Source organism: Equus quagga, chromosome 13 (assembly GCF_021613505.1).
Source record: "Equus quagga isolate Etosha38 chromosome 13, UCLA_HA_Equagga_1.0, whole genome shotgun sequence".
NCBI lineage: Eukaryota > Metazoa > Chordata > Mammalia > Perissodactyla > Equidae > Equus > Equus quagga.
The window spans coordinates 100,328,028-100,343,474 of NC_060279.1; the positions used below are offsets into that span (position 1 = coordinate 100,328,028).

A 15,447-nucleotide genomic window follows, 5' to 3' on the forward strand; every position below is an offset into this window, starting at 1 on the left:
GAAGCTGATAAAGACCTAGATCCAAAATATGGATAGAAAGGAATATCATTAGAGAGGGTGAAGAGGGCACCAGCTGGTTAGAGTTGGGAGAGAAGTATAAGAGGAGAAGAGCAGGCAGAGTATGTTAAGTGAGGGGAAACAGTCCGGTCATTTGAAAGCGCGTGCTGAAAAGGCTTACTTTTGCACAGCAGACCTAATGCTTTTAAGAGGAGCTTTACAGACAGCATCTCAAAGGAGCAGTGTCTCCACCGACAAACTCGGTTGTTACCTGCTGGGCCTCACTTACCTGGCCATTGGCCTCTTGTAAGTTCTCTGTGAACCAACCAGGGCTCCCTGCCCTGCTCCAAGAAGGAGATCACATCTGGTTTAGAAATAGAATGTCCTGCTTGCAAAAGAAGTAATGAGACAAGTTTACGATGAGAACGTCCCAGAATTCAAATGCAGTCCCTTCATTAAGAAAGAGTCAAAGAAAGGTATAACAGATTTATGAAACAATAGAGGACTGGAAACTTCACACATAACTCAATGCAGCTTCCTCTTTCTATTCTGCAATATTAAAAACATTCCTCTGGGAACAGGATGTAGAAATCCAGCTTGTTATTTGCAAGGTAGGTGAGCATTTCACAATGAAGGAAGTAGACCTTCTGGGGGCAGAATCTGAATGATTATGGACAGATGTCCTTACCCATTGAAACCAGGTTGCTGTAATTCTCCAACATCACATCTCTGTATAACTGTCTCTGATCATCATTCAGGCATTCCCACTCCTCCTGAGAGAAGTCTATGGACACATCACTGAACATCACTGACTCCTGGAACAACAACCATGTATATGACTTGATTAATAAAAAGAAGTGCTTTTGTGAAGGAAAGAGAGAAGAGAAAAATAAAGACAGAGGAAGTGAAAATCAGCAAGCATACAGAGTGGGACTGAATGTCTGGAATGCAAGTGGAGGACCGTAAACAAATACGCATGACTGAATGACTATGCGTCCACGTCACTGTTTCCTCCAGACAAAACTGCCTGTGTAGGGTGGGACATGTCCATTATGCAAAGAAGTCTGGGAAGGTACAAAATTCAGCTAATAGGAGTTTCTCAATTAAATGAAATAGCATATACAAATGCCTAGCACAATACTTGTCACACAATACATCATCAACATGTGAGCTTCTTCTCTCTCCTCTTTTCCCAAATAGCTAAAAGTAAACTTTCAGAATAAGGGATAAAGAGAAGACATTAAAAGCAGCCAGAGGAGAGTAGGTCACATAAAAGACATCAAGAATCAGAGAGGCAATGGGGTTCCCAACACTAGCACTAAAAACGAGAAATAAGAACAATTCTTTAATATTCTGATGGAAAAAAGAAATTCTGATCTAGAATTCTATAACCAAACTATCATTCTGTTGTGAGGGTTGAAAAAAGACATTCCTAGACACAGAAGGACATAAGCACAATTTTCTTAGGAAACTACTAGAGATGTGCTCCACCAAAATGGAGGAATAAACCAGAAAAGAGGAAGACAATGGAATTCAAGAAATAGGTGAATTAAAACAGGAGAACAGTGGAGGAAAATCCCAGGAAAACAAAAAAAGGAAAGTCTTGGGAAAACTGCGACAGGCCTAGAGAGTAACCAGACCAGATGGGAGCAGGGCGAAAAAAGCAATGGGGACGGAAATCTCCAGGCTCAAAAGGAACTCATGTGTTTGACCAGATGGAAAACATCTTGACTGGCACATGGCAGTGATTCTGGAGATTTTGGATAGAAATACATGGACAACTAAGCAAAGGGGGGCAGTGTGTGGAAGCAATTAACCCCAGGAAAAAATGAAAGGTTGTGATAGAATAAAGCCACGAGCTGGCTCAGCAGTGAGTGATATTTGTAGTCATAATATTATGTACACTATTGATTTAACCCAAAATTGTGATATAATTATTCATAGAATCAGAGGAAATAAAGGGTACGATACAGGAGTACAATGTCCCTTCTACTATGCAGTAAGTCAAGAGATAATGAGTAAAACTGATTCATCAAAAGATAGCAATTAAACCATATTCAACAGGTGAGGGCAGCCACCTTTTGGGAGCAGGGCTGGTGATGGGACAAGACTGGAACTGTACTACTTCACTTGTAAACATGTGTAAAATGACTTAAAAAATATTTTATCTTAGAAAATTAAATTTGCATATCATTCAAGATTTGATCCATTCTCATATCACACTATTATATGATAACAGTTACTCCTTGTTACAACAAATTCTTTTCATAAGCATATTTTTTTCACTGAATAATATTCTATTATATGGATATCAATCGTAACTTTTCTTTTGCTTTCAGACATTGAGGCCGCAGGTGATCTTTAAAAACCTCTCCAATAGCGGCCCAATATTACCTATAACCACCTATTGCTTAAATATAAATCCCCTTTGTTCCTGAGTTACAGGAACTTGATGGATGATCCAGATTCACACAATGGCATTATGAAGACTATGCATCATGAATGATCTGGTGGGGCGTCAGAGTTCTGTACTGATTACTAGTCATACTCGCAAATCTGAAAGGTTCATACATCAGGAGATCTCCCCATGTATTAAGACTGAAATCAAACAGAAACATTCCACATATTTTCTTATTGGAAAATCTAAGTCTGTAGAGATGATTAGGGCTTCTCCCTACGAGATGTCCCTAATTACTCATCTCCATCTTATCAAACCACTGTCCAAGCAAATTAGATTCATCCACAAATGGGAAATACAGGTCTGTTCTATCAAGATTTCTGGCAGAAGTCTGAGATAGAAGATGCTGCTTGGGGCCGGCCCAGTGGTGCAGCAGTTAAGTGCGCATGTTCCACTTCGGCAGTCCGGGGTTCGCTGGTTCGGATCCCGGGTGCGGACATGGCACTGCTTGGCACACCATGCTGTGGTAGGTGTCCCACATATAAAGTAGAGGAAGATGGGCATGGATGTTAACTCAGGGCCAGTATTCTTCAGTGAAAAGAGGAGGACTGGCAGCAGTTAGCTCAGGGCTAATCTTCCTCCAAAAAAAAGAGAAGATGCTGCTGAAGGACTTACTAAATGAGTTTGTAAACCTTATTTAAAAGAAGAGGGAACTGGGGAGGGCACTGGGTTGCTTAGGAGGAAAGAGAGGTTAGGTTCCTGAAGGGGAACCATGTTAACTAGTATAAAAATATTTTTTCCAGGAGTGGCGCAGTGGCGTAGTGGTTAAGTTTGGTGTGCTCCACTTCAGAGGTCCAGGTTCGTGAGTTTGGATCCCAGGCACAGACCTACACTACTCATCAAGCCAAACTGTGGCAGCAACCCACATATAAAATAGAAGATGGGCACAGATGTTAGCTCAGGGCCACTCTTCCTTAAGCAAAAAGAGGAGGATTGGCAACAGGTGTTAACTTGGGGCCAATCTTCCTCACCAAAAAAAAAAAAATATATATATATATATTTTTTTTTTCCCCCCAAACCTGGTTTTAATCAGGCCTTCTTTTTACATTATATAATTCATAATCTTTTTGTGGGAACAAGTAAGGATTCTTGATGAAATCCATAAGCAATTTTCTGATGGATTTTAATCTGCTTAAGACCACTTCAGAGAAACTTGTTATCCAACCACTTGGCCCTCTAACAGTTATCTGTAAGTTAAGATTGTAAAGATCTTTAACCAGACATTCTTTACTTTTTCCAACAATGATTATCTAAGCACTTCTTTTTTCCATAAATATCTCCAGCAAGACAGAAATTCTGAATTGGCTTAAGAAACTTTTTTCTTTAGAGTAAGGGTAAGAGAACTTTGACACTGCTTATAACGAAACTGTCTGAAAGTTTTTATTTTGCTTTCTTTAAACACCAGAAAGCATCATGACGAGGAAAGCAAATGTTTACATGTACTAAAGGTACAAATGACTCTATATGAGCAAAAGTAAACAGCATCTCACCTGAGCCATGGCTTTGATACTTGCAGAAAAGTACCAGTCCTCCTCTGGGTCCTCTTTTAGAAAACGGCAGAGCTGGGGGAGCAAAAGAACTACATAAGATCCCACTTGCCTCACAACTCCCAGAATGATCATTTCTCCTCGGTTCACTTCACACAAACACCTGAGAGGGATTAGTGAGAAGAATGGGCAAATCTCTCGTTATTCTCAACTCCAAAAACCTCAAGTTTTGACTGGAGCAGGATAGATTTGGACAACCCGAGATGGTTTGGAAAACATAGCTTATATGTATACATGAATACACACAAAGATAAAATTTTTTAATACAAATTTTAGCATATTATACACACTGTTACACATACTGTTGTTTTTATTTAATATATCTTGGCTCGGATCCCAACTAGTACATACAGAGCTATATAATTCTCTTAGCTATGTTGTATTCCGTTAAAAGATAGACTTTATTGAACTAATTTGCTGCCAATGATCATTTGGGTTGTTTCCAGTCTCTCACTATAACAAACAATGCTGTAATAAATATTCTTGTACATATACCATTTTACCTGTACATGAATTCTGAATAATTTCTAAAACTTGACCATATGCATTTTAGTTTGGATGTACATTGGTTAAATCAGTTTTCAATGATCTTGGATTGTACAATCAGGGTCCCAAGTCCTGACCAAGAAACAACTGATTGATAAACCAGGTCCTCTAATTTTGCCTACTTGAGAAGACTCAACTTAAATCCAGAAAAGTAAACAAAGCAATATTACTGAAACTTTAGGAAGATATTAAAATTAGCATAACAATAGGAAGGAATTAAAAAGTACAGGAAAAAACGTAGAAATGGATTAAACCCACATCACTGATGCTTTAGAATAGCTTTTGACTCTAAGTGTAGTAATAAAAATTGTAATAATTGTGTATATTCTGTGTGCTTAAGACATTTAAAATGTGCAAAAGAGTAAGCTATACTAAAAGACTATTATTAGTCTAAATTGTTTAAAGGGAGTAACTAAATCTGTGATTGATGTTTAAATGTTTAAGAAAATTTGGGTTTGTTTATTAGATATAGAATATAATAAAATGAGCATTATAAAACTACAAAAGGCAGTGAACATTCCTCTGTAAGTACAAAGCTCCTTGATCATTAAACAATTTATCAACAATTTCATGCAAAACTGACCACCGAGGAAGCAGCACCATGTTGTTAATTATTTGATGGCTTCTACCCTTAGGCACTCACTACATTCCCCCAGGAGTATACATATTCCAGGAAATGAAAACCAAAGTAATCCACAAATTTCTCTTCCTTAAAACCTGAAAGTACTCCTTTAATATTATTATTGCTATTTATTAAGCTTTCAGTATTCTTTTATTACTCACACAGCCTCTTCTGTGCCAGGCATTGTACTAGATACTAAACAATCAAGAGTAATCCAGAAGACTTGGAAAGAGAGTTCCTTCTCCCATAGTCCTCACTTTAAGTCCCCTTTTCTGGTCCCTCCTCCTGGACTCTCCCTGGTTAAAGAGATGTCCTCATGTGCTGCATCGTCCAAGTGGAATGGGCAGGAAACACGCTTACTTCAATAGCTCCATATTGTGTTTGTCACATTCCCAACCCTCTTCATCGTTGCCCCTAGGGAGTGTCCTCTCAGGCTGAATTCTTGCATCTGGGGGATCTGCTCCTCCCTTTTAAAACCACCCATCTCTGTGGCTAAGACTGTAGTATGCTTGCAAAATGACCATGCCTGGGGTATGGAGCATTGCCAAAAGATACCACTACAGAGAAGCGGGTCCTTTGACAAGTAGTAAATAACTTAAAATTGGGGGGAATTTTGCACTCTTCTAAATAATAAACTTATCTTTTAATAAAAAATGTTTTAAATTCCTTCCAGCATTATCCTGATAATCTCCTGTATGCTAGTAATTGTATTTGTGTGTTAGTAACAGGGACCTGAAAAGCAGTTTAATTTTTCTTATATAATGAGAAGGACAGAGGTAGGTTATCCGCTGGCCTTAGCCCCCACAGTTGTTTTAGACACCATATCTATCATACAATTAAAAATTACTAGACATGCAAGGAGATAAAAACAGAAAATAGGAGCAGAACCACAGATAATTCAGATATTGGAGTCAGCAAACAATTTAAAATCTCTATAATTAAAATGTTGAAGACAACCCAGGAAAAGATAGGCAAATGGATAAGATGAAGAAATCAAACAAAATTGAAATCTATAAAAAAGAATCAAGAAGACAATCTAGATCAACAGATTAAGAAATTAAGAAGTCATTGCATGGTTTTAACATGAGGCAGACAAGCAGAAGACAGAATTGCTGAACTCAAAGACAAGTAAAAAAAAAAAAAATCCATGTGAAGTAGAGAGGAAAAAAGAACAGAACTGAGTATAAAAGACACATGGCACACAGGTAAAAGATCTGCCATACATGTAAGTTGAGTCTCAGAAGGAGAAAATAGATTGGAGAGGAATGAATATTCGATAGACTAACTGATCAAAAGCCTCAAGAAGAGTCTCAAGAAACTCAGCAAACCTGAATAAAAATAAACAAAAAGGAAAAGAAAACAAACACATAAAACAAAAAGCAAAACCACAACCAAGCACATCATAGTCTAACTGTTGAAAACCAAAGAGAAAGGAAAAAAGTCTTGAAAGTACCCAGAGGAGAAAAAGACATTACCAAGAGCACTGATGAAAATAAGAAACAGTGATGCAAATGAACAAAATCGGGAATAAAAAAGGGAACATAATTACAGATGCCAGAGGCATTAAAAAGATGATAAGAAAATACTAATACCTTTATGTTCTTAAGTCTGGAAGCTTAGATGAAATAGACAAATTCCTTAAAAGACATGCTAAAGCTGACAAAACAAACAAAAACAACAGAACATTTGAAGAGTTAAATTGATTCCATAATTTAAAATCTTCCTATCAAGAAAATTTCAGGCCCAGATAGCTTCACCAGTGAATTCTTCCAAATTTAAGGAATAAGTTTAGTCTTACATATAGTGAATAGAGAAACACAGTGAATTCTTCCCAACTCATTTTATGAGGCTACCTATAAGCCTGATACCAAAACTTAACAAAGACATTAGAAGAAAATAAAATTATGGGCCAGTATTTCTCATGAACATACATGCAGAAATTTTACACAAAGTATTAGGAAATCTAACCCAGTGAAGTTAAAAAAAAAAACCGTCTAATACATCATGGTCCACTAGGATTTATTTCAGGAACACAAGTTTGGTTCAACACTTGAAAATAGACATAATTTACCACATTAATATATAAAAAAAGAAAACCATAGGATCCTCTCCATGCACAGAAAATGCGTTTGTCTAAATTCAGCCCTCATTAATGTGAAAAAGTCTTATTAGCAAATGAGAAAGAGCACTTCCTCAACTTGACAAATAGCACCTACAGAAGGTGTTTTGCAGGCGTTAGCTGATGAGGATTTTTAGGCTGCTTAATTTTAAAACGGTTTATGACGAGGATTTTTAGGCTGGTTACTTTTAAAACTACAGATAAGAACCAGGCTCCGAGGAGTGGAATTTGTTTGCCCTTTGATCAGAGACAATTGCATTTGTGAAGGAAATCTCCATGCCTCCCTCTCTGCGCCAGGAGGAAGGGGGGATGGCTTTATCTCTGGAAACTCTTAATGGGGAAGGCAAGAACTTAAGTTGTTTACTGTCTGGCAACCTCATGTAACTAACCCCCCACCCCAAAATCCTCCTTTGTCTTTAGCTGAAGATAATATTTGAGCGGTGACTTCTGCCATTTACTCAATCCGGTTTGATTCTTATCTAAAAGTTGTGGGACCGCCCAATGGCCGGACCCTACCGGCACTGGTACCATTTTAACTTTTTTTCCTTTGTCTTGTAAAGAGATGACTCACATACCCATGCCTTAAATTTAGCCCTAACCCTCAACTCGGGGCAGCAGCAGGAGCTCTGACTGCCCGTGGGTCCTGTCCCCATGCCAGCGGGGGCAGCAGCAGCAGCTCTGCCTGCCCATGGGCTCTGTCCCCATGCCAGCGGGGGCAGCAGAAGTGGCGGCAGCAGAAGCTCTGACTGCCCATGGGTCCTGTCCCCATGCTATTCCACACTATTCTCTAAATAAAAGAGCACTACTGCCAGATCTTGAGAGTCTAAGAAATCTTTCTTTCGACTCCTCGGCTCACCGACCCCGCATCATTAGCTATAAGGACAATATACAAAAAGCAACTGTGCTTCTGGCGACAAACAATTGGAAAATAAAAAAAATGAAATACCATTTACAGTTTCAACAATAAACATCAAATACGAGGTATAAATTTAACAAAAGATGTGCAATGAAAACTACAACAAATTGTTGAAATTAAAGACCTTAACAAATGTATATATATATATACCATATTTATTAGCTGGAAGATTCAATATTGATAAGATGTCAATTCTCCCCAAATCAACATCCAGATTCACAAACAAAATCCCAGCAAGGATTCTTTGTTTTTGGTGAGAATTAACAAGTTGATTCGAACATCGATAGGAAACCGAAAGGACTTAAAATAGCCAAGTCGGTCTTGAAAAAGAAGGAAAAGAGCTGGAGGACTAATACCACAGATTTTAAGACAGCGGTACTGACCAAAGACAAAACAGAATACAGTCCAGACAGAGAGTCACATATATACTATCACCTGATTCATGATAAAAGCTCTTTGCAATTCAGAAGGGCAAGGATGGTGTTTTCAGTAAGCAGTGCTGGAATAACTGAGCACTTGAAGGGAAAACAATTAACCCTTAGCCCTGTCTTTCACCGTACACAAACAATTAATTCAAGATGCATCACAGATTTCAATGTGAATGCTCCATCTATAAAGCTTCTAAAAGAAAACGTAAGAGAATATCTTCAAGATCTTGCAAATAAGCAAAGATTTCTTTTCAAGATATAAAAAAGCACTAACCATAAAAGAGAAAGGGCTAAAAACCTGCTGGAAACATACATAAAAAAGGTAAACGAATGTTCAAGCGCACTCATAATTAAAGAAATAAGAAAACACTGAGACACTATTTCTCATTAAAAACTAAAAAGTATGACCTACATCCTGTTGGCTAGGGTGTGGGGAAAACAGGCCCTCTTACGCATTGTAAGTGGGAATGAAAACTGGTACCACAATTGTACAGGGCAATTTAGTAATACCTGACACAACTGCAAACACACTTACCTTTTGACCCAGCAATTCCACTTCAAGGAATCTACCCGAAGATATGCCTCCAGCAATACAAAAATACACATACAAAGTTATTTATTGCAGCACTGTTTCTAGTAGCAAAATACTGTAAATGACCTAAATGCCCACAATAGGAGAGTGGTTGAATAAACTTTAATAAATCCATATACTGGAATATTATGCAGCTGTAAAAAAAAAAAAAAGAATTGAGTATCTCTTTGAATTGTGGTGGAGCAATGTCCAAGAGATATCATTAAGTGAAAACAGCAATGTTCAAGAGAGCACCTACAGTATGTTATCTTTAACGCAATAAAAACAGAAGGTCAGGGGCTGGACATGGCACTGCTCATCAGGCCATGTTGAGGCAGCATCCCACATGTCACAACTAGAAGGACCCACAACTAAAAAATATACAGCTACGTACTGGGGGGATTTGGGGAGAAAAAGCAAAAAGAAAAAAAGATTGGCAACAGTTGTTAGCTCAGGTGCCAATCTTTAAAACAAACAAAAAAAAGAAAGTCATTCAAAAGAATACATGTATCTGCTCATTTGTGTAAAAAAAATACCAGATGAATAAGGCAGAAAGTAAAGAGACTGATTATGTTCAGGGAGTGGGTAGGAACCACATTAATGTCTTCATACTCAAAATATTCTGACATGCTACCATCAACTAGGATGTGGGGGAACCCAAAGAGTAACACACAAAGATAAATGCATGAAAAATGAGTAACAAAACTACACTGAAGAGGGTGGCTAAGAAAAGAACTAAAGGGAATAACTTTGGAAACATTTTTGACGACACACTGAAAGGTTAAAAAAAAAGCTGCACACAAATAAAAGCTGCACACAAATACTTTACTGTCGTTAGTAAAATTGTTTTTTACACAAGTATGGGTTAGCAATTCTGAAACTACTTTACATGTATTCCAGGATACGTGTAAAAAATTATTGATATTAAGAAGCAGGTTTCTCACTGTTGGAGAAAGGAGTTACAAATAAAGAAACGGCCAAACCTGTTCGGAGACAATTCTCCCCAGATCTTCAGTGTTTCTGTACATCTTGTGATCAGAAGCACTAAGTGCTACTATTTTGAACTATTTCTACAAGATGTTTATATAATGAACAGCCTTGGAAGACAGACAGTTTCCTTCTAGAGCAAAGGGCAGGCATGCTTACTGCCTATTATAAAGATTCAGGTTACCTAAATTCAAGGGAGAACACAAGTACCCGTGTATTTTGCATCACTCTAGGGGTGCAAGTGAGTCAGTGCAAGAAAATGTTCATACTCTGACTATTGTTCTGAGCAATAAACTGTCTTTCATCTCTGACTCAGGAGTCTCATGTCTTCTGCCAGCATTGTGAAACTGTGGCAAGCTAACTTGTTAACTTACAAGTAGGGTAAAAATCTCAGTTTTTGACAGAAATTCAAAGTTCTTGACAGGATCCTGTGGTATTGGATTGGAATTGAAAGTATCAGTATGAATCGGTGTTTTTTAATATATAAAAATAAACAGATAAATATATAAAGATGTGTGTATATACATTTGTGTATTTTCAGGCTCTGTCCACTGACAGGAACTAGAGCAATTACACCTAGATAGCAATGAGCACATGCAGCGCCCAGAGCTTGGTTTATAAATTCATTCTTCAATAAAAGAAACCAGGGCTCCTAGGAGAAACTGTTGATTCCAGGGCTGGAAAAGGAAAATACAAGATGGACCCTGGAACATCTTGGTGCCAGAAAGTAAGAAAGCACTCAAAAATTGATGTCATGTTGAAAGGACCCTGGAGCCAACTTGAAGGAGTTCCTAATGGCCAAATCTGGGACAATCTGAGCAACAAACTATATAACAATAAACTCAGAGAATAATACAAATATCCATGAGTTCATAAATAAACAACTGAATAACACGTGAGGAATAAGGGACAGCTCTTCTTTACAGAAGAACTTGAATTAATAAATGTAGAAGGGGGCCAGCCCAGTGGCGCAGTGGTTAAGCACAGATGTTCTGCTTTGGCAGCCCACGGTTTGCTGATTTGGATTCCCGGTGTGGACAAGGCACCACTCAGCAAGCCATGCTGTGGTAGGCGTCCCACATATAAAGCAGAGGAAGATGGGCACCGATGTTAGCTCAGGGCCAGTCTTCCTCAGCAAAAAGAGGAGGACTGGCAGCAGATGTTAGCTCTGGGCTAATCTTCCTCAAAAAATAAAAAATAAATGTAGAAGGAATGATGGAAAGAGAAAATCACCACTAGGCAAACATCACAGTAATAACTGTTACAGACAAGAATTATCAATGGATGTTAAAATTAATGAGGGACTAGGATGAGAAACAGTATTTTTGCATAGTCTCAAAGCATCTCCCCACAAGATACTTACTAATTAAAAAGGGAAAAATAGTAATTTTACAAAGGAGAAATCTGGCAGACAGCACCTTAACCAAGTGAGCAAAGTTAACATTACCAATAATGAGATATATTGATATCAAATAACTCCTGATACGACACACTGAGGAGAACACAACATCATTTCTGCGATCTTTTTACCAAAAATGCACAGTCTAAATTTAACCATGAGGCAACAGTAGACAAATGTTCAAAAAGGTCAAGGTCATGAAAGATAAAAAGGATTAAAGAACCATGTCAAGACAGGAGAAGACTAATAAGACAAGACAATCAAATCCATGTGGGATCTTACATTGGATCCTGGAACAGAACAGGGCACTGATAACACAATTAGCAAAATTTACAGGAGGTCTGTGAAGTGGTCGAAAGTCTTCTATTAGTGTAAATTTCCTGGTTTTCATAACTGTGCTGTATGCACCTGAGTGAGAGTATGTAGGAATTCTTTACGCTATGTTTAAAACATGAAAATAGTTTTTTAAACTGAAAAAATTAAAAAGGGGCAAGTGGGTTAAAAGACTTGAACAGACACTTTAAAAACAGGATGTTGGGGCCGGCCCGTGGCTGAGTGGTTAAGTTCGCCTGCTCAGCTTTGGTGGCCCAGGGTTTTACGGTTTCGGATCCTGGGTGTGGGCATGGCCCCGCTCATCAGGTCATGCCAGGGCAGCATCCCACATGCCACAACTAGAAGGACCCACAATTAAAATATGCGACTATGTACTGGCGGGATTTGGGGAGAAAAAGCAGAAAAAAAAAAAAAAGAAGAAGATTGGCAACAGTTGTTAGCTCAGGTGCCAATGTTTAAAAAACAAAAACAAAAATAGGACGTCTAAATGACCAATAAATGTACGAAAAGGCGCTGAACATCATTACACATCAAGGAAACGCAAATCACAACTGCGATGAAACTCCACTACACAACGACCAGAACAGTTAAAATAAAAGACCGACAATATCAAATAATGGAGATGACGTGGAGCAAATGAAACTCTCATACATTGCCAGATGGAGTACAAATTGGTACAAGCACATGAGAAATTGGTACTATCTCTTAAACATATGCCCACCCTATGATCTAGAATTCTACTCCTAAATATCTACCCAAGGGAAAAGCATTTATGTGTTTACCAAAAACATAGTAGAATGTTCAGAGCAGCAACACAATTTGTAATAGCCCAAAACTGGAAATTATCAAATGTATCAACAGTGTAATCAATTAATAAATTGCAATATATCCCCAAATGTAATGAGAACTAAGTGCAATTACATTCAACATAAGTACAATTGCACTCAACAACATGGATGAATCTCACAGACATAATGTGGAACAAAAGAAGCCAGGCATAAAAGCACAGGCTATATAATTCCATTTATATATGAAATTCAAGAATGGGTAAAACTAATGGTGATAGAATTCTGAATAGTGATTCTGGGAGAGAAATAACTGGAATGCTGGCAAAGCTCTTTATATTGATTTAGGAAAATGTTACTCAGCTGTATACTTCAGATTTGTGCACTTTACTGTATATATGCTGTATCACAAAAATTAAAAAAAAAACCTATCAGAACCGTGTTTTGGTAGGGATATGGAGCAATGAGATGTTTCAAACATTACTGTGCAGGTATAAATTTGTGCATCCACTTTGGTAATATTTTGGCACTATTTAGTAAAGTGGAAGATACCATATGACCCAGCAATTCGACTGGTAGGGAGATAAACTCGTGCACGTGTACCCTGTGTAAAAGAATGCTCGTGGCAGCACTGTTTATAAAGCAAAATACTAGAAATAATTCAAATGTCCATCATTACTAGAAGGGATGACTAAATCGTGGTATACTTCGAAAGATGTAATACAACAGAGCAAATAAAATGAATGAACAGCTATTATATCTAAGATGGATAATTCTCAAAAACATAGTTGTACAAATAAGCAAAATAAAAAGATAAAAAAGTATGGCAGAATGCATATAAAGTTTACAAACGGGGGGAAACTACAGTATAACGCTTAGAGAGATATACAGAAGTGAAAAAAACTCATACATTTATCCAATTACACAAACATCATCACAAAACCACCATGGGGACAAATAGCTAGACGCAACCACAGCCAAAGCAACAGGGTCGCAAACCCAGAGCCTCAAACCGTCACGTACGCACAATCACACATTTACTAAGAGGACACTCAGTCACAGTCACACTAACCATAGATAAAACCACACCATATTTGCAAGGCCCCCCACCTATACTCTGCAGCACACGGTCATAGAATCAAACACCCAACGGGGACAAACGCTATCACATCCACCGAGTCACAAGCTCCCCACAGCCGCACACACAATGCCGCACGTGGTCCCAATCACGCACACACCATCGGGTCGCATCTGGTCACATCAGCACAGTCACAGCCTCCCAGACTGTGCTGCACACGGTAATCATCGGAACCACACACTCACCACAGGAACAGCCAGTCACAACCACACGGGCATTCACCACATACCATCACACAGACACAGTCACACAACTTCAACCTCACCTCCTCCGCCATACAAAGCCGAGGCTCGGGCTCCGGCTCCGGCCCCGCCCTCTCCTCAGGTCCTCACCGCGGGCCTTCCAGGCTTCCAAAGCAGCAGACCGCAACAGTTGCCGGTGCAGACCTGAGGGTCCCGCCAGCGCGTGACTTTGAGGCTGAATTCACGCGAGGATAACGCTCATGCCGAGGGGTCTTCTGGGAAATGTAGTCAGAGACGTACCTGTGCCGGACAAAATGGCTCCCGAGAGTCGGGATTCCTCTTAGAGTTTGGCGCGCCCCCTCGTCAAACCCCGCGCCGGCGGCGTCAGGGAACCTGGCTCAGTCTCGGGCCGTAGCTCCCGAAGAAGTCCACCCCTATGCGTTTGAAATGGGCTTCCTTCTCAGACTCGTCCTACTATTCCCGAGTTGAAGAGGCTCAGGAAGAGGAGGGTTAGTTTGCAAGGGAAGATAATTCGCACCGCCGAGCCTTCTGGGAAATGTAGTTCGGAGCAGGAAAAGCGGTGGATGGACCGCTTAATTCTCTTGATTCTTCACAGCCTTCGCCTGGCCACACTCGGGAGACTTCTGAAAGTGCCCCTGCCCCCAAGGAATCCACAGGCTTCCTGGGTCGCCGTTTTGGCCTTTGGGCGTAAGTTTGGCTCGGGGTTCCTCAGTGAATTAGAGTTGTGGGACCTCAGCTTCTGAGACCCAAAGCTCGTTAGGGAGCCGGAAGGGGAGGAGACCGGGAACCTGCAAAGGGATTGGAGAGGTGAAGGGGAGGACTCGCTAAAAGTGAAACGGGGTTGGGGAGGCCAAAAGGGAGAAGTTTCCGAAATTGCTAAGGGGGCTAGTGTTCTGTGCTCTGACTGCTGTGTGAGAGGCTGGGCCTGAAGAGAATGAGGGAGTCGTGAGGCAGACTATTCAGGAAGCGAGTAATGAGAATCCGGGTGCTGGGGGTAGTAGAGAGAGGGAGAACTTGGATTCAGGATTTTATTGGTGGGCGTGTGTGTAATTGATAATTTAAATGAGTATCACTGTATATATGGCTGGGATTGTATTTTGGAGAGTAATCTCTGAGCCTCATCCGTAAGACGATAACAAGGCTAGATCTTCTTGGAGCATCAATTTTTTTTTTTTTTTAAGATTTGTTGGGAGAAATGTCAAAAGTTCAGAAATAGCCAGAGTAAAACCAGTGAATCTCCGAAGTGATAATTAGTAAAAGTTTGTTGTGCACACACCGAAAGACAGTTGGCCAACCGAGAGCACTCAAAAACCAAAACAAGGCTTGGGGGTATATTGTTAGAAGGTAGCTTATATCACAGTGATTGGTTATCATATTAGAATTTTCTTAAATGATAGA

At 39.4% G+C, this 15,447-nt stretch overlaps 1 protein-coding gene across 2 annotated transcripts in view; it reads right to left on the bottom strand.

The window, feature by feature from the left end:
* Positions 1-14,787, bottom strand: part of LOC124249823 (zinc finger protein 566) — a 28,731-nt gene extending 13,944 nt beyond the window's left edge. The window contains exons 1-4 of one of the 2 annotated variants that reach the window (XM_046681252.1): positions 14,112-14,787; positions 3,946-4,017; positions 686-812; positions 287-385 (exon numbers count right to left, since the gene is read on the bottom strand). In XM_046681252.1, the coding sequence (XP_046537208.1) occupies positions 287-385; positions 686-812; positions 3,946-4,017; positions 14,112-14,123 (310 nt within the window). In that variant the 5' untranslated portion in view covers positions 14,124-14,787. The remainder of the gene's footprint in view (positions 1-286; positions 386-685; positions 813-3,945; positions 4,018-14,111) is intronic. The other variant, XM_046681253.1, reaches the window with a different exon arrangement.
* Positions 14,788-15,447: the final 660 nt, after the last annotated feature.